Source organism: Pongo pygmaeus, chromosome 18 (genome assembly GCF_028885625.2).
Source record: "Pongo pygmaeus isolate AG05252 chromosome 18, NHGRI_mPonPyg2-v2.0_pri, whole genome shotgun sequence".
NCBI lineage: Eukaryota > Metazoa > Chordata > Mammalia > Primates > Hominidae > Pongo > Pongo pygmaeus.
The window spans coordinates 18,070,703-18,098,181 of NC_072391.2; the positions used below are offsets into that span (position 1 = coordinate 18,070,703).

Below are 27,479 nucleotides of genomic sequence, written 5' to 3' on the forward strand. Positions count from 1 at the left end.
CCTGGCTAACACGGTGAATCTCCGTCTGTACTAAAAAGACAAAAAAATTAGCCAGGTGTGGTGGCGGGCACCTGTAGTCCCAGCTACTCATGGTGGCTGAGGCAGGAGAATGGCATGAACCCGGGAGGCAGAGCTTGCAGCGAGCCGAGATCGCGCCACTGCACTCTAGCCTGGGCAACAGAGCAAGACTCTGTCTCAAAAAAAATAAATAAATAAAAAATAAAAAGAATCTCAAAAATCATGGAGAAAAATTTAAGCTTGGGAAGAATTCTGCTTATCTGCTTAATATTTCCCCCCATTCCTAAGTAGGAAATTGGTTTTTGTGAAGAAACATGTAGGCCCAGTGTGTTGACTCCATTGATAAATGGCACTATCTCATTCTGTTAAGTCACTGGGCTGGGATCCACACTAAGCTTACCGTGAAGGTGGAGAGGGAAAGTTAGCACACGCGGCTTCTTCCTTGAGTTCTTCATGGAAAAGATGGGGTGTGAAAAGGCGGGATTGAGGAGGGATGGTTAACACATGTGCACTGAATATAAGATCTGAAGCATTGCATTTGTGTCACATGGACAGTAAGTTCCTGAGGACCTATAAACTCCATCCTTCTCTGCATGTTCATCATTGTATCTCCAGCACATTTTCTGGTGCCTGGCACATAGTAGCTGCTCAGTTAGTATTTGTTGAATGAATGAATTATTAGAGTTATTTATAGAAAAGAACCTACCAGGGTCAGGATGGATGGGGTGGGTTATTTGAGAGAGGTGAGTCTTTATAAGCCTCGAAGAATGGTTTGCTAAGGTGAGAGAAAGAGGACAGAGATGGCTTTCTAGCCAAGAATAATAAAAGCATAAATGTAGGGTGAGAATGGGTATGATGAGTGTGGGAGGAGCTAGTTTAGAGGGGCTGACTAGTATACTGTGGCAGGGAACTCAGAGCCAGAGCTCAGCCCTTTGCTGCCTCACAGGAGTTGGGAAAATGGGAGGGACTTTCTAAGAGATACTTTACAACATGGCACCCTCCCAAATGGAAGCCAAGCCCCTTGAGGGTATGGGGAAGAGAAGCTGATATTTAAAATATGTATCTTATATCTGCATATGCATAAATTATGTCATGTTTATTTTTTAAATTCCACCCCTCCCTTTTTTTTTGAGACAGAGTCTTGCTTTGCCACCCAGGCTGGAGTGCAGTGGCACGATCTCAGCTCAGTGGTATGATTTTGGCTTACTGCAACCTCTGTCTCCTGGGTTCAAGTGATTCTTGTGCCTCAGCCTCCCGAGTAGCTGGGATTACAGGCGCACACCACCATTCCTGGCTAATTTTTGTATTTTTAGTAGAGACGGGGTTTTGCCATGTTGGCCAGGCTGGTTTCGAACTCCTGACCTCAGCTGATCTGCCCACCTTGACCTCCCAAAGAACTGAGATTACAGGCATGAGCCACTGCACCCAGCCGTGGTTTGTTTTTGGAAAAATGATACACACAAATTCAAAAGGTGAACTTCTCCCTTCAACCCTTGTGCATTAGACCCTTAGCTTCCCTCCCAAGAGACAACTATGGTTTCTAGTGTATGAGGTTTTCTCCTAGAGATATTTTTGCAAGTATAAGCAAATAGGTATCTATTTTCTTCCCTAAGGTTTCCCTACAAATACTAGCATTCCATATATATACAGTTCTATATTTTGCCAGAGGGTGTTACATATCAGTGCATGTAGGAATTCCTTGTTCCCTTTTTTAAAAAATTGGTTTTTATTTTTGTTGAAAGTATTCATGCAGATGGCTTAGAGTCAAGTAATTTTTGAAGGCTTGTTAAGAAAAATAGCCATCCTCTGCTACTTCTCAACTCCTTTAATTGATTTTTTTTTTGTATTTACCACTATATCTCTAAAAACAACACTTGTTCATAGTGCTGCTATCTTATTTTGTTTTCAATTTTAGGTATCATCTATTGACTTTCCTCTAAGAAAGATGAAATTTAGCTCATTCACTCCCTGGATTTGCCCCTACTTCCTCATTCCAACACACATGCCTCATCTCAGAGTCCCAATATAATTTTATCTTAGTTTTGACAAACTCGGTGTTCAGAGTTTCCATTATTATGACTACGTAATGCTATCTAGAGTTTACATTATTATGATTATGTAGATGTTACTTGAAGCTGCGCTGCACTGCTTTGTGACTACTTTTCTTTTTTCTGTATGACTTTTCTTTTTCCTGGAGTTAGCAATTGCCTTTTTTTTCTCCCAACCTTGTTTTCCGTGTACTTAACCACCAATTCTGCCCCAAATCCTCCTTCTAAATGTATTAATCTCCTTTTAATATGTCCAGACATGTATTGGGGATCATATTGATATCATCTCCTTGAAGGTGATCTCTACTATAGCTTTCTGATCTGCGCTGGCTTTCTCTATAGCTAGTAGCTGTCATATAGGATCTTTTTCACCATCCTTGAAATTCCCTGTAATGCTTTCATAGTGGATTCCTTGTTTCCCAGTTTTCACGTCTTCCTCTTTCTTGCTTTACTCTCCTACTGAAATTAAGCACTTTGTCCAGTAGCTTCTCAAGAAAGAATGTATGTGATCTTGAGGCATTGAGAACTTCCATATCTGAGAGGCTTGATGCTTCTCTAACACTTAAAGGATAGTTTTTCTGGGTTTAAAATTTCAGACAAGAAAGTTGTTTTCAGAAAGTTATAAATAACTTTCTTGCCTGAGCTTTTTAAGGCATTTGTGTTGTTCCCTTCTAGTTTCAGTTTTGAGAAGATGAAACCCAATCTGATTCGTGTGTGAGTGTGTGTTTGTGTGTGTGATTATATTCACCTTCCTGGCTGAAAATATTCGTGATCCTTTGTACATGATCAGTTTTTGTTTTTCCTCCTTCTCTAGAAGCTTTTAGACTGTCTTTGTCCCCCTATTCATGATGATGGGACTTGCTATGAGTCCATTTTTGTTCGTTATGCTGGACACTTAGTGGCCCAATTAATCTATAAACTTGTGTCCACAAATTCTGGGAAATTTTGCACATTATTTCCTTGATGCTCTCTTTCTCCCTGTGTTCTCTGTTTCTTTTTCCTAGAAGTCTTTTTATTTCCATAATGGAACTCTTAGACCAATCCTATAATTTTAATCTCTTTTTCTTGTCGTTTTCATCACTTTAATGTTTTTAATTGTATTTTCTGGGCATTTACCTCAACTTTTTTCCCTAACCCTTCCATTGTGTTTTAAATTTCTGGTATATATTTTATTAAATTCCAAAAATTCTATTTTATTTTTAAATGTTTCTTTCATATGACATTCTTTTTCTGTGGATGCACTATCCTGTTTCTCAAAGGATATTTAATGCAGAGTCTATTTCCTCCAAGATACATATTTTCCTATTTGTTTTAACTTCTGTCTGTCATATTAGTGGATTTCTTCAGACGTCTTGGGATTCTTGGCTATCCATTCATCTTGGATGCTTTAGTGCATGGGATACCAAATTGTTGATGGAAGCTCAGTGCTTGTAGGATGGGCTTGCTGATGTGCTTGGCTATAATATGAAAGCATTGGGCTACCCCATTAGGACACTTCTGATTTGTCTTTCAGTCTTTTGTTCATGGGCTAATTTGATTCTTCAGAGAAGGTTTGTAGAAAAATCTTCTGCCTGGAGGTTAAAGATTTGTCTAGCATCATTTTGAGGGTCTAGTTGAAAAGAAGCTGGGGGTTTCAAAATGTGGGGTGAAATTTGTACATTACCTTCCTTCTTTCAGTATGGTTCCTGGTGTCCCCCCAGGACAGAGACCCTCTGTTTAACCCTCACCAGAGACTAAACCCACCACCTTCTGTAGGGTGTGAGAAGGGCAGTCACTTGGCTTCAGGGAGTGTAGAAGGTATCAGAGAGGTCTAAAAGTGCCTTATATTTGACCCAGTCCTTATGTTTTTGTCTCCTCCTTGATCTTTTCTTCCAGAGGCCCCTGGCATTGCCAGTTTTTGAGGTTTAGGGTAGAAATGGGGAATTCTCTGTTGAAATTAGGTCGTTTCTCACCTTTCTTCACTGCTCACTTAGACTTTTCTTGGGACTTTTTTTTTTTTTTTTTTTTTTTTTTTTTAGATGGAGTTTCACTCTTATTGTCCAGGCTGGAGTGCAATGGCATGATCTCGGCTCACTGCAACCTTCACCACCCGGGTTCAAGTGATTCTCCTGCCTCAGCCTCCCAAGTAGCTGGGATTACAGGCATCCACCACCACACCCAGCTAATTTTTGTATTTTAAATAGAGATGGGGTTTAACCATGTTGGTCAGGCTGGTCTCGAACTCCCGACCTTAGGTGATCCACCCAACTTGGCCTCCCAAAGTGCTGGGATTACAGGCGGGAGCCACAGTGTCTGGCCTTTTTCTTGGTACTTTTCAACGCTTATCCCATTTTCTGGCTTCCAAGATGGCTTTGCTGTTCTCCCCTCTCTAGTTCTTTTTAAACTGCCTCATGTATTTTTACACTTTTTGGTTTGTTTGTTTTTTTTTTTTTTGGGATGGAGTTTCCCTCTTGTCGTGCAGGCTGGGGTGCAGTGGTGCGATCTCTGCTCACTGCAGCCTCCACCTCCTGGGATCAAGCGATTCTCCAGCCTCAGCCTCCTGAGTAGCTGGGATTACAGGTGCATGCCACCATGTCCAGCTAATTTCTGTATTTTTAGTAGAGACGGGTTGGCCAGGCTCGTCTCGAACTCCTGACCTCAGATGATCACCCACCTCAGCCTCCCATAGTGCTGGGATAACAGGCGTGAGCCACCACGCCTGGCCTTTTTACACTTTTTTTGTTTTTTTGCCTTTTTTCCCCCCTTTTGTGTGGAGAACGGGGTCTTGTTGTATTTCCCAAGCAGGTCTTGAACTCCTGGGCTCAAGCTTTCCTCACGCCTGTGTCTTCCTAAGAGCTGGGATTCCAGGCATGAGCCACCATGCCCAGCTAAACTGGTTCATGTATTTTTGGAAAGTCTTTTACTGTTATTTTGGTAAGGTTTAGGAAGGAAGAGAGCTAAATGCATGCACTCAGCCTGCTATCTTCTCATGGGAATTCTCTCATGCCTTCTTTTACAGAGAAGCGATAATAATAATCATGGATTTTTATTATATGCTTCCTATAAAGCTCAGGGCTTTACAGAAATATTCTCAGTTAATCTTTACCACAAACCTACAAGGTGGACAGGACCGGATTAGGAATTTTAAAATTAAGCCCTGAAACTATTAAGGTGCAGGCATATGTCATCAAAAAAAATTAAATTATAAAGTAAAGAAGGCTGACAAAATTGTTTTTGTTTTTGCTTTTTTTAGAGACAGGGTCTTGCTGTGTTGCCCAGGCTGGAGTGTAATGGTGCGATTATAACTCACTGCAACCTCAAACTCCTGGGTTCAGCAATCCTGCCTCAGCTTCCCAAGTAGCTGAGACTACAGAGATGCACCACCATGCTCAGCTAATTAAAAAAAAAAAAAAAAAAGTGTTTTTTGTTTGTTTGTTTTGAGATGGAGTTTAACCCCTGTCACCCAGGCTGGAGTGCAATGGTGCAATCTCAGCTCACTGCGACCTCTACCTCCTGGGTTCAAGTGATTCTCCTGCCTCAGCCTCCTGACTAGCTGGGATTACAGGCGCATGCCACCAAGCCTAGCTAATTTTTGTACTTTTAGTAGAGACGGTGTTTCACCATGTTGACCAGACTGGTCTTGAGCTCCTGACCTCAGGTGATTCACCCACCTTGGCCTTCCAAAGTGCTGGGATTACAGGCATGAGCCACCGTGCCCAGCCTTTTTTATTTTTGAGACAGGTTCTCACTGTCACCCAGGCTAGAGTGCAGTGGCAAGAACACGGCTCACTGCAGGCTTGACCTCCTAGGCTCCAGTGATCTTCTCACCTCAGCTCCCCCAAGTAGCTGGGACTACAGCCACGTACCACCACACCCGGCTAATTTTTGTATTTTTTGTCGTGACGGGATTTCACCATGTTGCCCAGGCTGGTCTTGAACTCCTGATCTCAAGTGATCCACCTTCCTAGGCTTCTCAAAGTGCTGGGATTACAGGTGTGAGCCCACCGTGCCTAGTGAAAAAACAATTTTTTTTTTTTTTTTTAAGAGATAAGGTCTTAGTGTGTTGCCCAGGCTGGTTTCTCATTCCCGGCCTCAAGTGATCCTCCTGCCTTGACCTCCCAAAGTGCTGGGATTATGGGCATGAGCCACTGTGCCCAGCCTAAAGTTGCTATTTTTCCCATGATGTTTATCTTGGTGGTGCTTATGAAATGGCAACTATGGCATTCCTCCTCCTCGTGCATGCCTGCGTGGTGTGCCCTCGGCATATGCTTACAAGGTTTATTGGGTGATCCAACGCTAGCCGCAAGAGCTATTATTAGCCCCCTTTTACAGCTGGGAAAACAGACTCAGAGGAGTGGAGAACTTGCTGAAGATTTGTTAAGTGTCAGAGCCAAATATACACTTGGATTATCCTGACTCCAAAGCCGGAGCCCTGCTGGTCAGTCGGTGACACTGGGCAACCACAGGGATCCCCCTCAATCCTACGGAAAGCTGTCTACTGTCTTTCATCTCAGAGTGTTGACGGCTCAAAGCTTAGGAGGCTGGAGCTGAGTTCAATAAATGAGCGTGATGAATAGGAGAAAAGCACCATTAAAGCCCTCTAGACAAGAACCACTTTGGATCCCCTCCATGGGTCCCTGGGTTATAGGAGAGGCAGAAAAGCAGATAAGATTCCATTCTGAGCCTCTGCACTTGCCCTGTGTGAGATAGCCACAAGTAATGTTTTGTCCTCACCTCATTAGCAACAAATGGCCACTCTCAGGGGATTATAAAAAGAAATAACAGCCAGGCTTTATCAGCTTGGGGCTCTTGGCTAAGTCCTCTCTAAGCTTAAGACAACTCTGCGGGTGGAGTGATCCAAACACTTTCTCCACTTTGCAAGTTCCCACACTCAGCTGTATCCTTCTGCCTGAGACTGGCAGCCCCCTGGGGGCTGGTTTCTGCTCACCCAACTCCCCCGAGGCTGCTCCCCAGTAGAGGCAGAGAGAGGAAGGGCACTGATGTCCTCAGGGCCCCTGCAATAGGTCAGGACCTGGGTTCACTGCTCCATCAATCCCACATTGCTCGGCCCTCACTAGCACCACACAAGGTGGGTGGCAGCCTCCCCATTTGATCGATGAGGAAATCTCAGCACACCTACTTGGCCCCAGAACTGAAAGTCAAACCTGGGGACCCAGCTTGGCTGCCCTCTGAATGTTACTCTTCCCTCCGAGGTAGTGTGGTATAGATAGTGTAGTATTCTTGTCCCCATATAACAGAAGAGGAAACTGAGGCCCCCAGAAGGCTAAGGGACTAGCATAGGCCTTGTGTCTTAGCCTGTTAAGGCTGCTATATCAAAATACCATAGACTGGGTGGCTTTTAAACAGATATTTGTTTCTCGCAGTTCTGGAGGCTGGGAAGTCCAAGATCAAGCTTGGTGTCTGGTGACGGCCTAGTAGTGCCTTCTCGCTGCGTCTCACGTGGTGGAAGGGACCTGCTAGCTCTCTGGGTCTCTCCCCCCATGAGGATTGAACCCCCATGATCTCGTCACCTCCCAAAGGCCCTACCTCCTAATATCATCACTTTAGGGGTGAGGATTCCAGCATATGAATTTGAGGGAGACATGAGCATTCAGACCATGACACCTTGTAATCAGAAAGGGGTTAAATATCCTTGGTTGAATATCCTGTCCTGCTGATTCAGAATCACTGCTGTCTATAACCTCTTCCCTAGATCACTATTTTAGATGATGATGATGATGATAAAGATGATATTAATGGCAATTACTAAGCTCTTAACTGTGCTATGGGTAATTTTAAGCTCTTTCTGAATCCAGTGTCTTTTAATCATCTTCATGCCCTTGAAAGGTATGGATTTTTGTCGATTTCCCTGGTGAGGAAACGGGCCCTGGGGGCAGAGGTGATAGGGTGGAGCCAAGAAGTAATTCCCAGCTGTTTCCCTGCAGAGGCAGTGCTGCTACAAACATATCTCCAGGAAGGGGTACAGCCAAATGCTTCTCTGTCTCTTGTGGGTTTTGCAGTGGCTGTCAGCTATGTGTCTGGCCTGGTTGGGAATGAGGGGGGACTGTGTGTAGGAATGAATGGCTCTGTCTGACTCAGTCTTTACAGAGGTGCTAGGAGTATCTGTTTGGTGCTCTGACTAATCATGAAAAGTTCACGTTTTTATTTTTATTTTATTTTTATTTTTGGTACCCATGGTGCATTACAGGGAGGGAGACAGCAAAGGAGATTTATTTTTTAAAAAATAGTAAATATTGGCCAGGCACAGTGGTTCACAGCTATAATCTCAGCACTTTGGCAGGCAGAGGCAGGCAGATCATCTGAGCTTAGGAGTTCGAGACCAGCCTGGCCAATGTAGTGAAACCCCATCTCTACTAAAAATACAAAAACTTAGCCAGGCATGGTGGTGGGCGACTATAATCCCAGCTACTTGGGAGGCTGAGGCAGGAGAATCGCTTGAACCTGGGAGGCAGAGGTTGCAGTGAGCCAAGATTGCCCCACTGCACTCCAGCCTGGGCAACAACAGCAAAACTCCGTCTCAAAAAAAAAAAAAGTAAATATTAAATTGAAAAAGGGACATACTTAAGGGAGTGAACTTGAAAAGCCCCAGCTGACACTTGGCAACACCTTCCTTGTTTGTTTTGGGCTTTTTTGAGACAGGGTCTCACTCTGTTGCCCAGGCTGGAGTGTAGTGGTGTGATCTCTGCTCACCTGAGCCTCAGCCTCTCCAGGCTCAGGTGATCCTCCCACCTCAGCCTCCAGAGTAGCTGCATACAGGCATGCACCAGTACAACTGGCTAATTTTTGTATTTTTTGTAGAGATGAGGTTTTGCTATGTTGTTCAGGCTGGCCTTGAACTCCTGAGCTCAAGTGATCCACCCACCTCGGCTTCCCACAGTGCTGGGATTATAGGCGTGAGCCACAGTGCCTGGCCAGCACCTTCCTTGTTAAATTGCATGTGTCAGCCACCTCCCTCGGTGTCCTTCCAGCCTCTGGGGAGTCTGGCTCCCCATTCTCTTGTTTATCCAACAGTATTTTTTTGTGAGACAAGGCCTTGCCCTGTTGCCCGGGCTGGAGTGGAGTGGCACACTCATAGCTCACTCCAGCCTCCAACTCCTGGGCTCAGGTGATCCTCCCCTCTCAGCCTCCCAAGTAGCTGGGACCACAGGTGCAGATCATCACACCTGGCTAATTTTTTGATTTTTTGTAGAGATGGGGTCTCATTATGTTGCCCAGGCTGGTCTCAAACTCCTGGCCTCAAGCAGTCCTCCTGCCTCGGCCTCCCAAAGTGCTGGAATTACAGATGTAACCCACCACGCCCGGTCATTCTAACAATATTGATTATTAGATGTTGCCCTAGACACAGCCTACTGCGTGTATGTGTAAATATGAATTGAATCATCCCACAAGTAGCTGCTAAGAAGAGGAGGTCCAGGGAGTGGGGAAGTGTAGCCCTGGGTGCCTTGGGAGGACAGGGGAGGCCTCCTTGGAAGGTGAAGTGTAGGCTTGACTAGGGAACTTGATATAGATTCTATGAGGCTGCTGGGGCTGGAGCAGAGAGAAGGGGCAGAATGTAGGAGGTAGGAGTGGAGGCCCAAGAGGGAGCGCTTTGGTTTTCCTGTCTCCCACACCCCTTCACTGGCCAGTTCTGCTTTCATGTTTTTATTTATTATATTTTTTTTGGAGACAGAGTTTCACTCTGTCACCCAAGCTAGAGTGCAGTGGCACAGTAATAGCTCCCTGTAACCTCGAACTCCTAGGCTCAAGCAATTTTCCTGCCTCAGCCTTCCAAATAGCTGGGGCTACAGGCACACACCTCCATGCCCAGCTAATTAAAAAACAATTTTTTTTTCATAGAGATAGGGGTCTCACTTTGAATCTCAAACTCCTCGCCTCAAGCAATCCTTCTGCCTCCGCCTCCCAAAGCACTGGGATTACAGGCATGAGCTCCTATGCCTAGCCCAGTTCTGCTTTTAAAATACCAGGGCTTCCTGTAGGTTTGGAAAATACCTGTTGGGTTGCAGCACAGGCTCTCAAAGTATCTCTTCTTACTCAGCATCTCATCCTAACCAACTCTGCCAGGAGAGTAGAGTGGGGAGATGAAGGCTGGAGAAAGAGAAGGGCCCTCACTTACAGAGTGGCTTAGGGCATGGGCTCTGGAGCTGGGTTCAACTCCCAGCTCTGTCCCGGCTATTACTTTGTGCCTCAGTTTCCTCATTTGTCCCGTGAGGATGATGACTGTGCCTACTCCAGTTGTTATAAGGGTAATTTGGTCAGTGTGTAGGGACACGGTACATGGACAGGACAAGTTCAACAGGCATTAGCAGTCAGCTACCGAGGACCCACCGTCAAGGGCCATGCAGTGGCGACGTTCACAGTCACATCACAGAAGATCCAGAACATCTGGCATGTGCCTCCGTGCGGGGCATTAGGTAGAGAGCCACTTTTCTACAGGCAATGGAGGCTGAGACCTTTCTTCTTTACTAGCCCAGGGGTATTGATGGCCCTGCAGAGGCGGGTTTTGATTACCTCTCACTGGATCCCCCAGCAGCCTGTTACCAGAAAGAAGGGCAGACGCAGGGAGCCTGGGTCTGTGCTCAGTCCCCGCAGGGTTTTCTCCTTTTATGGTCAGCCTGCAATGCTCTGGCTCCCTAGCCAGAATCCACCAGCTTGTGTTTGGCCTTGGGCCGAAATAGCTGGTCTGTGGGGAGCTGGGTACCTCCTGGGAGTCCTCAGGCCCACAGCGGGGGAGGAACCGCTGAAGCCCTTTATCTTCTCAGGAAACGTGCCTGGGGCCTTGCACATCCAAGGCTGGGTGGGGAGTCTGGGGAGGAGGAAGGGAGAGAGGCACGTTTAAGGATGGGGTGTGAGGTGACATGAGCCCCAGGGATCTGGGCTGGGAAGCTCAGCCCCAGGTGGGTCCCGATGACGGCGGCCCCAGCTCCATCCTTCCCAGCCTCCACGAAGGCTCGGTACTGTGTCCCTGCCCACTTCGGAGCTTCTGTCCCAGGCCCTCTGCTTGGGATGCTCTGCCTCGACCTCTCCCCAGGAGATTCTTTCACATTTTTCTTAATGCTGTTCAGTGGTCACCTCTGCCATGAAGGCTTCCTGTCTTGCTCAGGTGGTGTCAAACAAACAAACAAACAAAAAACTTCACGTCTATAGCACTTGGGTTCACATCCATCATAGCATTGCTCATCTCTTACAGTCATTTCTTTGCCCATCTGACCCCCACCCTCGTCATGAACTTCTCAAAAGCAAGGATAAGCAAGTCACGAAGCCCGGTGCATTGGCTTGAGCTTGTAATTTCAGTTACTTGGGAGGCGAAGGCGAAAGGATCACTTGAGGCCAGGAGTTTGAGACCAGCCTGGGTAATATAGTAAGGCCCTGTCTCTACAAAAAAAATGAAAAAAAAAAAACAAACCATTAGCCAGGCGTAGTGGCATACACCTGTAGTCCCAACTGCTCAGGAGGCTGAGACGGGAGGATCTGTTAGCCCAGGAGTTCCAGACTGCAGTGAGCTATGATCGTGCTACTGCACTCCAGCCTGGGCATCAGAGTGACACCTCATCTCTTAAAAAAGAAAGGAAAAAAAAAAGCAGATCTTATTGACTTTTGTGCTTTCAGTACCTGGCTCAGGACTTGTTTGTTGAGTGAATATGTGAACACGTGAATATGCATTTTCCATTGCTTCTACCTCGGTTGCCTCTCTGAGCCAGAGAGCAATTCAAAGTAACAAGCATTTCCTGAGCACCTACTGTGTGTCAGGCATTGTTCCTTGTACCCGGGATCAGGTACAGCCCTTGACCTTCAGGAGCTCATTGGTTCATGGGAAAAGCATTAAAAACAAACAATTTTGTAATTGTTGGAAACCTAATAGACCTGCGTGAAGTGGAAGAAGTCAGATTTATAACGATTCAGAGGTGGTATAAAATGAACATCTTTTTAAGAAAGCTTTATGCAGTATAATTTAAATAAATTCATTTTAAGGATACAATTCACACCTAAATTACATTGCAGCTATGTCTGCATAACTGTCTAAATTCACTAGTAGTTTACATGGTTATGCAGCCATCGCTGCAATATAATTTTATATTTCTATCATCCCCCAAAGAAATCTTGTGCACATTTTTTTTGTCACTCCATATTCCGACCCGCAGCTCCTGGCAGCCACGAATTCACAAATCTACTTTGTGTCTCTATGGATTTGCCTATTCTGGACATTTCATATAAATGGAATCATATGTGACCTTTTGTGGCTGGCTTCTTTTTTTTTTTTTTTTTTTTTTTTTTTGGAGACAGAGTCTTGCTCTGTCGCCCAGGCTGGAGTGCAGTGGTGCAGTCTCGGCTCACCACAACCTCTGCCTCCTGGGTTCAAGTGATTCTCCTGCCTCAGCCTCCCGAGTAGCTGGGACTATAGGCACGTGCCACCATACCTGGCTAATTTTTGTATTTTTAGTACAGACGAGGTTTCACTATGTTGGCCAGGCTGGTCTTGAACTCCTGACCTCGTGATCTGCCCACCTCAGCCTCCCGAAGTGCTGGGATTACAGGTGTGAGCCACCGCGCCCACCCGGCTAGCTTCTTTCACTTAGTATAATGTTGTCAGGGTTCATCCACGTTGTATCATGGATTCGTACTATTTATATATTTTTCAAGACAGGGTCTGTCTCTATCACCCCGGCTGGAGTACCGTGGCACAATCTTGGCTTACTACAACCTCCACCTCCTGGGCTCAAGCCATTGTCCCACCTCAGCCTCTTGAGTAGCTGAGACCACAGGGATGTACCACTATGCCCGGCTAATGTTTGCATTTTTTTTGTAGAGACAGAGTTTCACCACGTTGCCCAGGCTGGTTTCGGACTCCTGGGCTCAAGCAATCCACCTGCCTCAGCTTCCCAAAGTGCTGGAATTTCAGGCATGAGCCATGGCGCCCGGCCACAACATCCTTTCTTTTCATGGCTGAATACTATCCCACTGTCTGGGTAGACCACATTTTGTTTATCCATTTACCCATTGATGAACATTAGGTTGTTTCTATTTTTTGGATATTATGAATAATGTAAAGTCCATAATTTTTACCAATATGGAAAAGAAAAACAAGAAAAACTCTGAATGCCATATCATGGATAGATGGCCTATTATCATTCCATATAATCTGTACCTTTTTCCACCAAAATGTTTTGAGACATTTGTTAAGTAAGGATCACAATGACAATAATTACCAAAATGGAGAGAACCTGTGGACCGTGGGAGCCACTAGGCCACGTGACACTCACATTTATAGAATTAGAGAAAGGCACTCTAATTTTTCTCAAAGCACTTTTCCTCCATCTGCTGAAAGATAATTACAATAAATACACACATCTACAATGAGCAATGCAAATAGTTTCTCCATAGAGTTATGCAGTCTACAACATGCACTACTGTCCATGGCCATCATGCAGGTAGGCGATCAAGTGGAACGGTCTCCAACTCAGCTCTAGAAAAGTGCAGAGTTATAGGTGGTATCATGGAAGAGTTGACTCCCAAGATGATGTTTCAAATACAGATTAGGTTATATACCCAAAGAACTGAAAAGGTACTCAAACTAAAGCTTGTACAGGAACGTTCATAGCAGCACTATGCAGAATAGCCAAAAGGTGGAAATAACTCAAACGTCTGTCAATTGTTGAATGGATAAACAAAATATGATCTATCCATACAATGTGATATGACTCAGCCACAAATAGGCATAAAGTCTGGGACCTGCTACAACATGGATGAACTTCAGCCACATGCCAAGTGAAAGAAGTCAGACACAAAAGGCCACACATGTGATAATTCCATTTATGCAAAAATATCTAGAATAGGTAAGTCCATAGAGAGAGAAAGCAAATTGGTGGTTGCCAGGGCTTATGGGGGAGTGACTGCTTAATGGGTAGAGGGTTTCATTTGGGGGTGACAGAATATTTTAGAACTAGATAAAGGTGGTAGTTATGTAACATTGTGAATGTACTAAATGCCCCTGAATTATGCACTTTATTTATTTTTTTATTTTCGTTACTATTTTTTGAGATGGAGTCTCCCTCTGTCACCCAGGCTGGAATGCAGTGGCACGATCTCAGCTCACTGCAACCTCCACCTCCCCGGTTCATGCGAGTCTCCTGCCTCAGCCTCCTGAGTAGCTGGGATTACAGGTGTGCACCACCACACCCAGCTAATTTTTGTATTTTTGGTAGAGACGGGGTTTTGCCATGTTGGTCTCAAACTCCTGACTTTAGGAGATCCAGCTGCCTCGGCCTCCCAAAGTGCTGGGATTACAGGCATAAGCCACCACATATTCACTTTAAAATGGTTCATTTTATGTAGTGTAAATTTTACCTCAATGGAAGAAAAAGAGAGAGAGAGAGAGAATGGATTAGGCCAGAGGAGAGGTGGTGGTGGGTGCACTGGGCAGAAGAAATCGGCTTTGCAAAGCAAGGAAAGAGTGAAACTGCTTTGTACGGCGGAAAACACTGCTTTTGAGTCCAACACAAGCTCAGGCTTGGGGAAGGAATCAGATAAAAAGTTCCAGGATCTCAGAGTTCCCTGTGCTCCACATGGGTTGGCAGACAGCACCCACATGGAGTCCTTCTGCTCGTAACCAGCACCCTGCAAGCTTCCCACGCCTAGAAGTGGTATGTTTCCGATGGGAACGTCAGGCCAGAGGTCTCCCAGCAGCCCCCAGCTCGTAGCCGCGCTGGCAGCTCCCAGGCCTTCTCCTGGAGCCCGCTCCCTCTCCTGGGGGGCCTGTGAGCATCTGAGCCCATAAATCTCTCCTGCTCTGGGCCTAGGATTCACAAGGCTGCCAGGAAAGCCTGACTCTCTCCCTGAAGTAGTGGATCAACATGGCCCATCTGTCTGTCCATCTCAAAATCTTTCCTTAAGATAGTGGAGGTTGTCTGGGCTGGTCCCAGGAGGTTCTCTCTGCCTGGGTTCCAATCACAGCGCACCTGGTTCTTCTATCCTTCAGCCTCTTTTAAAAAATCCCTTCTTAGTACTTTGGGAGGCTGAGGCGGGCAGATCACCTGAGGTCAGGAGTTCAAGACCAGCCTGGCCAACATGGTGAAACCCTGTCTCTACAAAAAATACAAAAATTAGCCGGGCGTGGTGGCACGCACCTGTAGTCCCAGCTACTTGGGGGTCTGAGGTGGAAGAATTGCTTGAACCCAGGAGGCAGAGGTTGCAGTGAGCCAAGATCAAGCCACTGCACTCCAGCCTGGGTGATAGAGCGAGACTCCATCTCAGAAAAAAAAATAATTAAACTGGTTTCCCATTTTGCTCTGTCCTGGAGTGAATTTCTCCCCCTAAGTGGAAGCTAAAGACACAGATGTCTGTCTGTCTCCAGAGTATAATGGAAAGATTAAAGTTTGATTGGTTTTTTCCTGTTTTTTTTTTTCTTTGAGATGGGGACTTGCTCTGTTGCCCAGGCTGGAGGGCAGTGGCGCAATCTCAACTCACTGCAACCTCCATCTCCCGGGTTCAAGCGATTCTCCTGCCTTAGCCTCCCGAGTAGCTGGGATTACAGGTGCCTGCCACCATGCCTAGCTAATTTTTTGTATTTTTAGTAGAGATGGGTTTCACCATGTTGCCCAGGCTGGTTTCGAACTCCTGACCTCAGGTGATCCACCCACCTCAGACTCCCAAAGTGCTGGGATTACAGGGGTAAGCCACCACGCCCGGCCTCCTTTGTCTTATAAATAGGGACACCATTGATTTAGGTCTCACTCCAAGCCAGGATGACCTCATCTCAACATCCTTCCCTTAATTACATCTGCAAGACCCTTATTCTAAATAAAATCACAGGTGGGATACAGTGGCTCACGCCTGTAATCCCAGCACTTTGGGAGGCCGAGGCAGGTGGGTCACTTGAGCCCAGGAGTGTGAAACCAGCCTGGGCAACATAGCAAGACCCAATCTCTACAAAAAATACAAAAATTAGCCGGGCATGCTGGCATGTGCCTATAGTCCCAGCTACAGGGGAGGCCGAAGAGGGAGGATTGCTTGAGCCTGGGAGGTTGAGGTTGCAGTGAGCTGAGATCACACCACGGTACACCCGCCTGGGCAACAAAGTGAGACCCCCATCTCAATCAATTGATTAGTCAGTAACATCGCAGTCTGAGGTTCTGAGTGAACATATCTTTTGGGAGTCACAGTTCAACCCACCCCAGTGACCTTGGGCAAGTTGCCTCACTTCTGAACCTCACTCTCCTTATTTGTAAAATGGAGGCAATGCCAGAGCCACCCCAGGGGCTGCTGAGAGAATTCAGTGGGTCACTTCAACACAGAAGGAGTTCAGCATACGCCTGCAGTGAAGTGAGTGCTCGGGAGATCAGAGCGGTTAGTGGGATCGTAATGCAGTGGCTCTTTCTTTTCTGTCTTTTTTAAGCTTTGTGGTTATGATGGTTTCCTGAAGAACGATACCGACTCTTTTTCTATTGAGCATTTTTGGTGGGATGAGGAAAAGATTGTATGTGTTCATAGCACAAACATAACCCGGATAGAAGTAGAATCAGTGAAAGCAGGTCTTCCTTCTGTCCCTTTTCTCAGTACTTCAGGCTCAGGCCTGTTTGTTGGTTTTTGTTTGTTTGTTTGTTTTGTTTTGTTTTTGGAGTCTTGCTCTGTTGCCCAGGCTGGAGTATAGTGGCGTGATCTCAGCTCACTGCAACCTCCACCTCCTGGGTTTAAGCAATTCTCCTGCCTCAGCCTCCGGAGTACCTTGGATTACAGGTGCCTGCCACCATGCCCGGCTAATTTTTGTATTTTTAGTAGAGACAGGGTTTCACCATGTTGGCCAGGCTGGTCTTGAACTCCTGACCTCAAGTGATCTGCCCGCCTCAGCCTTCCAAAGTTCTGGGATTATAGGTGTGAGCCACCACGACCATCCCAGGTCTGTTTTTAGAGATAGGGTCTCACTCCATTGCCCAGGCTGGAGTGCAGTGGTGTAATCACAGCTCACTGCAACCTGGAACTCCTTGGCTCAAGGGATCTACTGTCTCAGCCTCCCAAGTAGCTGGGACAAGGGGTACATCCATCACACATAGCTAATTAAAAAAATTTTTTTTTCGTAGAGACTGGGTCTTGCTATGTTGTCCAGGCTGGTCTGGAACTCCTGGCCTCAGGTGATCCTCCCATCTCAGCCTCCCAAAGTGTTGGGATTACAGGCATGAACCACTGCATCCTGCCTATATATTATCTGTCTTTTTAAAACACAAAAGGTATAACACTATGCTACCTCATCTTTTATTTTTAGCTTAATGTATTTTGGATATTTTTCTGTGTCCATCCATAAAGCTCTGCTTGGTTCTTTTCAATGGCTGCCTGTTTTATTTATGTATTTATTTTTTATTTGTTTTTGAAACAGAATCTCGCTCTGTCGCCCAGCCTGGTGTGCAGTGGCATGATCTCGGCTCACTGCAACCTCCGCCTCCCGAGTTCAAGCAATTTTCCTGCCTCAGCCTTCTGAGTAGCTGGGATTACAAACGTGTGCCATGGCACCCAGCTAATTTTTGTATTTTTAGTGGAAATGGGATTTCACCATGTTAGCCAGGCTGGTCTGGAACTCCTGAACTCAAGTGATCCACCCTCCTTGGCCTCCCAAAGTGGTGAGATTACAGGCATGAGCCACTGCGCCTGGCCTGCCTATTTTTAAATGTGCCATTATATAAACACACCAGAATTGAAACCCCAGAGTTGACTAGTCTTTAGGCTTTTTGTCTTGAGGATTTCGTTCAACCAGGCCACCCAAACATCAATCTATAATCCGAGGGAAGAGAGAGAGAACTGATTGGAGTTGGGCATAGAATCTGAGGAACGTGCCCATCTCCAATCAGTTCTCCCTTAAGATTACAGATGGAAGAAAGAGTCATCTCTTTCACCTTGCCTTCTTCAGTCCCATCCATCATCCCATTCATATTCCCATCCATCCATCCATCCATCCATCCAGCTCGTTTAACCACCTATACACTCTGTCCTCCCTCCCATTCACCCACCCATCCACTCTCTCATCCACCCACTCATCCTTCCCTCCTCCATCCAACCTTCCATCCACCCAGCCATACACCCACTCACCTACCCATCTACACACCCTTCCCTCCTTTCTTTTTTCTTTCTTCCTGTCTTTCCATCCATGCTTTCTTCCTTCTTTCCATCCATCTATTCGTCCATCTACCCACCCACCCACTCATCCATTTGTCTTCCTGTCTCTTTACCTATCCATCTATTCATCCTTCCATCCAGCCATCTATCTACCTATTCACCCAACCTCCCATCCATTTATCCTCCCATCCATTTACCTATCCATCCATTCTTCCATCCACCCATCCTTTCTTCCTTCCTTCTTTCCTTTCTTCCTTCCTTCCACTCACTTACCCATCCACCTCTTCTTCCATCCTCCCATCCATCTACTCATCTATACATCCATCCATCCATCTTCCCACCCATCTGCCCATCTACCCACCCACCTACTCACCTACTCATCTGCCTATCCACCCTCCCATCCATCTGTCTATTCATCCATCCACCCACCCATCCATCTACCTACCCATCTACTCACCCTTCCATTTACCCATCTACACTTCCTTCCTTCCTTTCTTCCTTCCTTCCATCCACTCATCTTCCCATCCATCTACTCATCCATCCCTCCATCCATCCATCTAACAAGCATAATTCAGCACCTACCATCTATCTGCCAGTACTAGAGATACAATGTTAAACCAAGCCTAGGAGATTTTTGATGAAATGAAGCTTGTGAGAGCTGAGCACTGAACTAGTAGGACTGAAGCCAGGGAGTGGATTTAAGAAATGCTTGTTGCTGTGGCATTGTCTACCAGCAGATATGATGCTGGGATTTCTACATTGTTAGGTGACCATTGAAAGTGTTGGTAACTGTTCTCATATCTCTCTTTGGGAAGGAAATGAGTCTTCAGAGCCTGGCTCCACCTCAGAGGCCTCTGTAAGAGTAGAAGATGATGGGTAATGTCTGCTTAATCACGTCTAGTTCTTTTATGACCTCTGTATCTTTTGGGTTTTTCTGGTGGTAAACAAGAGAGACTGACTCTGTCATCTAGTAGAGGAAAGGGATTTGTAGGGGAGTATGGAGGAGCTCACAGATGTAGCGGGAACACTGGGAATCAGGCTAGGTAAATGATAGAAACTGGGCTGCATAGGCCCAGGGGCAGAAAGGAAGTCTGCCTCAGGGCTCTGTCCACCTGCTGTGCTTCCCTGTCCTTGACTGAGCTTGGAGTTTTAGGCCAGAGAGTCTGACCAATGCAGCCTGGAGCACATTCTTACCTCTTTGTTGAAGGTACTTGTGAGGCAGTCCCACTAAGACTGTACATGATGGCAGGGGTGATGGGGGAAACCTCAAGGACCACAGGATGCTTCCGGAAGAAGAGGAAATGGATGCTGGATTTACAAAAAAACACAAATGTGCACAATACTATATTACAGATGAAGGAACTGAGGCATGGAGTTTAAGAATATTTGCCCAAGGCCACAGAGCGGAGAAGTGGCTAAGTGGGACCCCGATCTGTATAGATCCAACATCTGCGTTTGGTCTCTAACCTAATCTGGGTGGGGTGGGCCTCCCGGGACACCTCCAGAGCTAATGTGGCTGGATACTAATGACTCCTGGATCAGTCAGGCTCCAGCATCTTTCTGGGGCTGCCTCTGGGACTTTGGGGCTGCCCTTTTGGCTTTGGTCTTGGCCCCTGTGGCCTGGGCAATGAGCCCAGCTGACCTGTTGTCACTTCCAATGAGGCCAGCATGGAGAAGTTTTAGAATGGGAGGGCCCTGGGAGGAGCCAAGTCCAGACCCTTAGCTCAGAGCTCATTTTAATTCATGGCTCTTTTTTCTTTCTGTTTGCAGATCGGGAGGACCAGTCCATTCTATGCACGTAAGTGGAACTACTTTTTATTGTTTTTGTTTGTTGTTGTTGTTGTTGTTTTTAATCTGGAGTCGAGATCCAACCTATGAAAGACAAGATCCATGAGTGCAGAGATCTTTGATTTGTTCATGGTTCCAAGTGCCTCTCTTTATACCTGGCACAGTGTAGATGCTCATTAAACATTTGTGATATATGGTCTTCTGTGGAGGCAGGCAAACTTAAACTCTTAATGACACCTGGTATCATTTGGTTCCATACCTCTCCTCCTTCAAAAAAACTAGCATTTATTGAACATGTACTCTGTGCCAGGACTTGAACTACAGATTTTATATGCAGAACCTAATCTAATTGCATAACAGCCATCTGCGTTGATAGGGAAGATGTTAAACTATCACTTTAATATTTCACATTTATCAAGCCACAAACACATCAGTGCCATATTTGGTGATTGGTGTCACTGTTTCTTTGAAGACCTAGGTACACAGGCAGAAGATAGTAACTCAATTTTAGAATCATTCAGAGAGTTTTCACTATTGTATTTATATGCAAGTAACATATATTAATATATATTGTTGATTCATTGACATTGAACTCACAGCCAGCAGCTCTGTGGCTGATGCCTGGATGAAGTTTATCTGATGTGTATTTCTTACATAATGGATATCACAACCTTATTGTGCTTGGAAACATGAGCCAACACTTGAGCATTATGCTGGGGACATTTTAGTATGTGTGCTGCCAAAGGGAGCACATCTGAGGGGACATTTTAAACTGCAAAATAACTAACAAAAAGCCACAAAAATACAAAAAAAGGTGGCACTAAATACACTACAAAAAGGACACTTGTTTACAGTATGAGAGTTGAAACTGGAAGGTAGAGCATTCCCCTGTTCAACCTGAGCTGGGAACGTGTGCATTGTGGGAATCAAATTTTCCTTGCTCTGCACATGTTCACAAATGACCACAAAAGTGCCATGAATATTGATTTTGGGGTTATAAATAACTTTCAGCAGGTTGGTGAATTTGCAAATATGGAATATGTAAATAATGAGGATAGACTGTGCATATATATATATACATAATATATCATATGTATTATATTTAATATGTTTATATTTATATATATATATATTTGAAGGTCTGGAAGCAACTAAAGCTATAATCAACAGAGGTTATTTAAATAAAATATAGCATTTCCAGGTAGCCACTACAAAGAGTGAGGCTGATCTATTTATGCTCAGAGAGAACGCTCTTTATAGATATACTGTTGAGTGGAAAACACAAGGGCAAACCAGCATATACATAATGTAACCATGTGTGTCTTTAAAAAGAGCAGGAATGCATGGACGTGCATATGTTTCCTATTTGCATGAAATTATCTGGAAGGACAATTAAAAACTAGTAATAAGAATTGCAGATGGTGACGGATGGTAGGATGGCAATGAACTGTATCGAGAGAAGGTTGAAACAGTTAATAAGTTTGGGGTTGATACAGATAGAAAACCTGGAAACAATAAAACAAAGGCAATTATAAACTCCAGGAAAAACCAAAAGTTGGGATGGGAGGAGAAGTAATCACATTGGACTAAGGAGCCCAGCTGTGCAAGTCTGGAGTATTTATCTAACCAGATTAACTACCTGTGATGGAATTGGCTCTGTAGGGAAAGGGAAGAGGATTAGATGGGAACTGAATTCTCATATTCCATGGTAGGACGTAAACATTTGATGTTTGACAATGAATAGTCTGGATCTAGAGATATAATGCTACCTAGATATGTGGATATAAATGCTAAAACAACCTGCTGATCTGGTTTCCTAGTTTTCTGGCTTCCGGGGGTCACCTGCATTCCTTGGCTTATGGTCCCTTCCTCCGTCTTTAAATCCTGCAGTATGGTATCTTCAAATCTCTTTCTCTGGTCCCCCTACCTCCCTCTTATAAGGCCCAGTACCTTTGTGGTTATATTAGCCCCACCTAGATGATCCAAGACAGTCTCCTCATCTCAAGCAAACATATTCACAGATTCTGAGGATAGGCCATGGACATTCTTGTGGGGGCTGTTTTTCAGCTGACCACAGAGGCATTTGATCCCCTAGGAGCCAAACCCATGTGTGAGCCACATGTCATCTCCCCAGAAACCAAAATAGTGTTGCTCAACTGCCCTCTGTTGAGTGAATGAATTAAGTGTGGTAACAGAGAGGTGCAGGAAAGAGTAGGACTTTCAGATGGCTTCCTAGCTATGTAGCTATGCACGGATCACTTGACCTCTCTGAGCTGAGCTTATAGAGCGGCTGTGAAGATGAAGAAGAGGCCATCCTGCTCTCATTTCCAGCACCCATGCCATCAGCAGGTGCTGTTTCACCTAAAACAGTGCTGTCCAGCAGAACTTTGTGATGAGCATAAAGTTCACTTAAAATGTTCACTTAAAAGTTCACTTAATTGAGCTCTTAAAAAGTGGCAAGTATATTGCAGAACTGAATTTTTAAGATTATAGTTAATTTAGATAGTGGTTCCTGCCTTGGACAGTGTGATGCTGAAATATTTCTCATCTCTGTCCATTCCTCTGACTCCACCGCCTCTTTCTAGTTCAGGGTCCCGTCATCTCTCACCAGGGCCTCTGTAGCAGTCTCTTAAGCTCCCTGCTCCCATTGCTTGCTTGCTTCCTTCCTTCAATAAATATACATTATAAGAATATTCATTCATTATTCATTGAATAAATTTTCATTAACATAAAGTGTGGATTCCAGAACCTAACCCCTTGGGTTTGAATTCTGGCCCCATCATCGTCTAGTTAGTTGTATGCTCCGGGAAACAGGTCAGTTCACTTCTCTGAGCCTCAGTTTCCCCATCTGTAAAATGGGAACAATAAGTGCCCCATTGGGTTGTTGGAAGGATGAAATGAGTCACTACATGTGAAGGACTGAGAAACGGGCCACTGCCCCATGGTGAGCACTTTGTAAGGATCAACTGCTATTGTAGTGAAAGTGCTCACTAATTTTTTAAAATCCTTCCTGCAATCCAGTATCCATCCTGCAGTTTGTTTGTTTATTTTTGAGATGGAGTTTTGCTCTTGTTGCCCAGGCTAGAGTGCAATGGTGTGATCTTGGCTCACTGCAACCTCCATCTCCCAGGTTCAAGTGATTCTCCTGCCTTAGCCTCCTGAGTAGCTGGGATTACAGGCATGTACCACCACACCTGGCTAATTTTGTATTTTTAGTACAGACAGGGTTTCGCCATGCTGGTCAGGCTGGTCTCGAACTCCTGACCTCAGGTGACCTAGGGAGCCTTCGCCTCCCAAGTGCTGGGATTACAGGCATGAGCCTCTGTGCCTGACCCATCCTGCAGTTTGTTGTTGTTGTTGTTTATTTTTTTTGTTGAGACAGTCTCACTCTGTTGCCCAGGCTAGAGTGCAGTGGTGTGATCTTGGCTCACTGCAAACCCCGCCTTCTGGGTTCAAGCAATTCTCCTGCCTCAGCTTCCCGAGTATTATGCCATCATGCCCAGCTAATTTTTGTATTGTTAATAGAGATGGGTTTTCTCCATGTTGGCCAGCCTGGGCTCAAACTCCTGATCTCAGGCGATCCACCCACCTCAGTCAGCCTCCCAAAGTGCTGGGATTACAGGCATGAGCCACTGCACCCAGCCCATCCTGCAGTTCTGATTCTTCCCACACTGGTTCTAAAGCCCCGTTCCCCTCCTGAAATGGTTTCCTGCACCCATGAGAATAAAACTCAGATTCCTTACTGTGACTTGGAAGACTGAGTGTGATCCGCTCTTCCCTCGTCACTTCCTGCTGTCCCCCTCCCTTGTGGCCCTCCAGCCACACTGGGGGCCATTCTGTCTCATACCTGGGCCCAGCATTTCCCTCCCTTGGACCTCTGTCCATACTGTTTGCCCTGCCTGGCCCATCCTTCCCTCCATCCTTCCCACAGGGCTCTCTTGTAACTTTCAAGGCTCAGCAACTCCCTGGCTTCCCCATCCACAGCCTCCCCTCTCCTCCCTTCCCCTTGATCTTCTCAGTCATATCACCCCGATGTAGCAATGATGTCTCCACCACAAACTATCTTGATTATTTGTTTGTTTACTTGGCTGTTGTGTATCTCCATCTCCTGGAATGCAGTGTTAGCAAGGACTTGGCACACTGCCCACACACAGCCAATGCTGGAGAAGGAGGCCTTAACCGTTGTTAGGGAGGATATCCCAAAACGATCCAACTTTTATTTGCAAATGCATCCAGTCAGCCCAGAACCACCAACATCTTCAGTCTCTGTATTCAATTTTATTTTGCTTGTGTGAAATTCAGCCAAAGTGACTTGAAGGACCTACAAGTTGACAGCAGGGCTGAGCTTTTAGGCATAGTTGGTGGTTAAGAGAAGCCAGGCTGGAACCAACTGTTTGGTTATGCAGTTAAGAAACTGAAAATTGGCCGGGCGCCGTGGATCACTCCTGTAATCCCAGCACTTTGGGAGGCCGAGGCGGGTGGATCACGAGGTCAGGAGTTTGAGACCATCCTGGCTAACACGGTGAAACCCTGTCTCTACTAAAAAATACAAAAAAAATTAGCCGGGCGTGGTGGTGGGCACCTGTAGTCCCAACTACTTGGGAGGCTGAGGCAGGAGAATGGCGTGAACCCGGGAGGCGGAGCTTGCAGTGAGCCAAGATCGCACCACTGCACTCCAGCCTGGGCGACAGAGCAAGACTCTGTCTGAAAAAAGAGAAGAAAAAAGAAACTGAAAATTGGCTGGGTGTGGTGGCTTATGCCTGGAAACTCAGGGCCTTGAGAGGCCGAGTCGGGAGGGTTGCTTGAGGCCAGAAGTTTGAGACCAAACAGAGGAACACAGTGAGACCCCATTGCTACAAAAAAATTTAAAAATTAGCTAGATGGGATGGTGCACGCCTGTACTCCCAGCTACTCAGGAGGTTGAGCAGGGAGGATCACTTGAGCTTGGGAGTTAGAGGCTAAGTGAGCTATGATGGCACCACTGCACCTCAGCCTGGGCAACAGAGCAAGACCCAGAGACAGGAAGGAAGGAAAGGAAGGGAAGGAAGACAAGAAAGGAAGGAAAACTGGAAGCTGAATAAATGTAATTTTTAGGCCTGTGTTGTATTTTGTCTAGAATGTAATCCATCCAGTGTAATCAGTTTAATTAGAGGCCATGGGCCTGGCTGGAGAAAGAGCTGTGTGATCAAGGGGCTAAAGTAAGAGGAGGAGGGTGGTTTCACATAAAATTAGAGAGAGGTAGGGGGGTGCTTCCAGGCCCTGGGGAGGAGTTTAAACTTTCATCTAAAATGGATGACAGGCTGGGCACGGTGGCTCCTGCCTGTAATCCTAGCACTTTGGGAGGCCAAGGCAGGCTGATTGCTTGAGCTCAGGAGTTCAAGACCAGCCTGGTCAACACGGCAAAACCCTGTCTCTACAAAAAACACAAAAATTAGCTGAGCATAATGGCATGTGCCTGTAGTCCCAGCCACTTAGGAGGGCGAGGCAGGAGGATCTTGGCTCACTGAGCCAAGATTGAACCACTGCACTTCAGCCTGGGTGACACAGTGAGACCCCATCTCAAAAAATATATATAACAATCAAATAAATAAATAAAATGGATGAGAACGTACTAAGGGACTGAAGCCAAGGAAGGACAAACTTTGACCAGTGGGTCAGATCAGGCCCTTGTCTGTTCTAGATAAAGTTTTATTGAAACACAGCCGCACCCACTTGTCTACATATTTGCTTTTGTGCTGCAGTGGAGAGCTGAGCAGATGTGACAAAGAATGCATGAACCTCAAAGTCTAAAATATTTACTGTCTGACCTTTTACAGAAAGAGTTTGCTAACTCCTAGCTTAAACAGTGGGAAAATGTGAATATTGTTTGTATTTTAATGGTAGGATGAATGTTGAAAATCATTATACAAACAATAAATAATCTCTACGGAAGCAGTGGTTATAAAAGTAATAATAAGTGGGCACAGTGGCTCACACCTGTAATCCCAACACTTTAGGAGGCCGAGGCAGGAGGATTGCCTGAGGCCTGGAGTTCAAGACTATCCTGGGCAACTTAGCAAGACCCCACAAAATCAAAAAATTAGCTAGGTGTAGTGACACATGCCTGTCATCCCAGCTACTCAGGAAGCTGAGGTGGGAGGGTCATTTGAACCCAGGAGTTGGAGATTGCAGTGAGTCAAGATTATGCCACTGCACTCTAGCCTGAGCAACAAGCAAAACTCTGTCTCAAAAAACAAAAGTAATAATAACTAACATTTTGGCATACCTGGCGTTGTTCTAAGCATTTTATATAAATATTCACTCATTTAATCCTCATAAGAATCATATAGAAGGTCAGGCATGGTGGCTCATGCCTGTAGTCCCAGCACTTTGGGAGGCTGAGGCTAGAGATCACTTGAGACCAGGAGTTCGAGACTAGCTTGGGCAACATAGCGAGACCCCTGTCTCTACAGAAAATTTAAAAATTATCCAGCTGTGGTGGTGTGCACCTGTAGTCCCAACTACTTGGGAGATTGGGGCAGGAATATCACTTGAGCCTAAGAATTCTCAGCTGCAGTGAGCTATGATTGCATCACTGCACTCCAGTCTGGGCCACAGAGTGAGATCTTGTCTCAAAAAAAAAAAAAACATACAAGGTAAGTGTTTTTATTATACCCATTTTATAATGGGGTAAAGAAACTGAGGTATGGAGAGGCTAAATGACTTGCCTAAGGTCACACAGGTAACTGGCAGAGCAGGGATTTGAACTTGAGCAACCTGGCCCTGGAGCCCATTATGCTGTTCTGCCAATGGATGCTGTAGGGGAGAGAGGCGTTGCTTCTGCCTGGGGTTTTGCAGGATGTGTAGGAGTTGTACAGTACAAAATGCCAGGGTGCCTTGCCAGTCACATAAAGACCAGGGACTGGTGAGGTTCATCAGAGACAATTTGGCCTTCCTACCAGTGGCAAACCACAGGCTGCAAAGGACTTGGCAATATTCAACCCTGGGAGCCAGGACCAGCTGCAGAATTTGTAGAATTTTGCAAAATGAAAATGCTGGCTGAGTGCAGTGACTCACACCTGGAATCCCAGCACTTTGGGAGGCTGAGGCGGGCAGATCACATGAGGTCAGGAGTTCGAGGCCAGCCCCGCCAACATGGTGAAATCCCATCTCTACTAAAAATATAAAAATTACCCAGGCATAGTGGCGGGCACCTGTAGTTCCAGCTACTTGGGAGGTTGAGGCAGGAGAATCACTTGAACCTGGGAGGTAGAGGTTACAGTGAGCCAACATCACACACTGCACCCCAGACTGAGCAACAGAGCAAGAGTCAGTCTCAAAAAAAAAAAAAAAAAAAAAAAAAAGAAAAGAAAAAAGAAAATGCAGAGCCTTTATAAAGAATTAGGAAGAATTTCCAGATGGCAACATTAGAGTATTAAGCACAGGGTGGTCCCTGTGAGACTGTACAGGTCACACTCATGAAGCCAGCCTGGCTGAGGGGTTAAGTGGCCATTGGGTGGTTCCTCCCAGCCGCTGGGGCTGGACTGA

At 45.7% G+C, this 27,479-nt stretch overlaps 1 protein-coding gene across 3 annotated transcripts in view; it reads left to right on the forward strand.

The window, feature by feature from the left end:
* The window catches only part of MYH11 (myosin heavy chain 11), a 153,978-nt gene that overhangs the window by 36,628 nt on the left and 89,871 nt on the right, over positions 1-27,479 (forward strand). For all 3 annotated transcript variants that reach the window (XM_054454934.2, XM_054454935.2, XM_063654349.1), the window contains one exon: positions 19,935-19,962. In XM_054454934.2, coding sequence (XP_054310909.2) covers positions 19,935-19,962 — 28 coding nt within the window. The remainder of the gene's footprint in view (positions 1-19,934; positions 19,963-27,479) is intronic.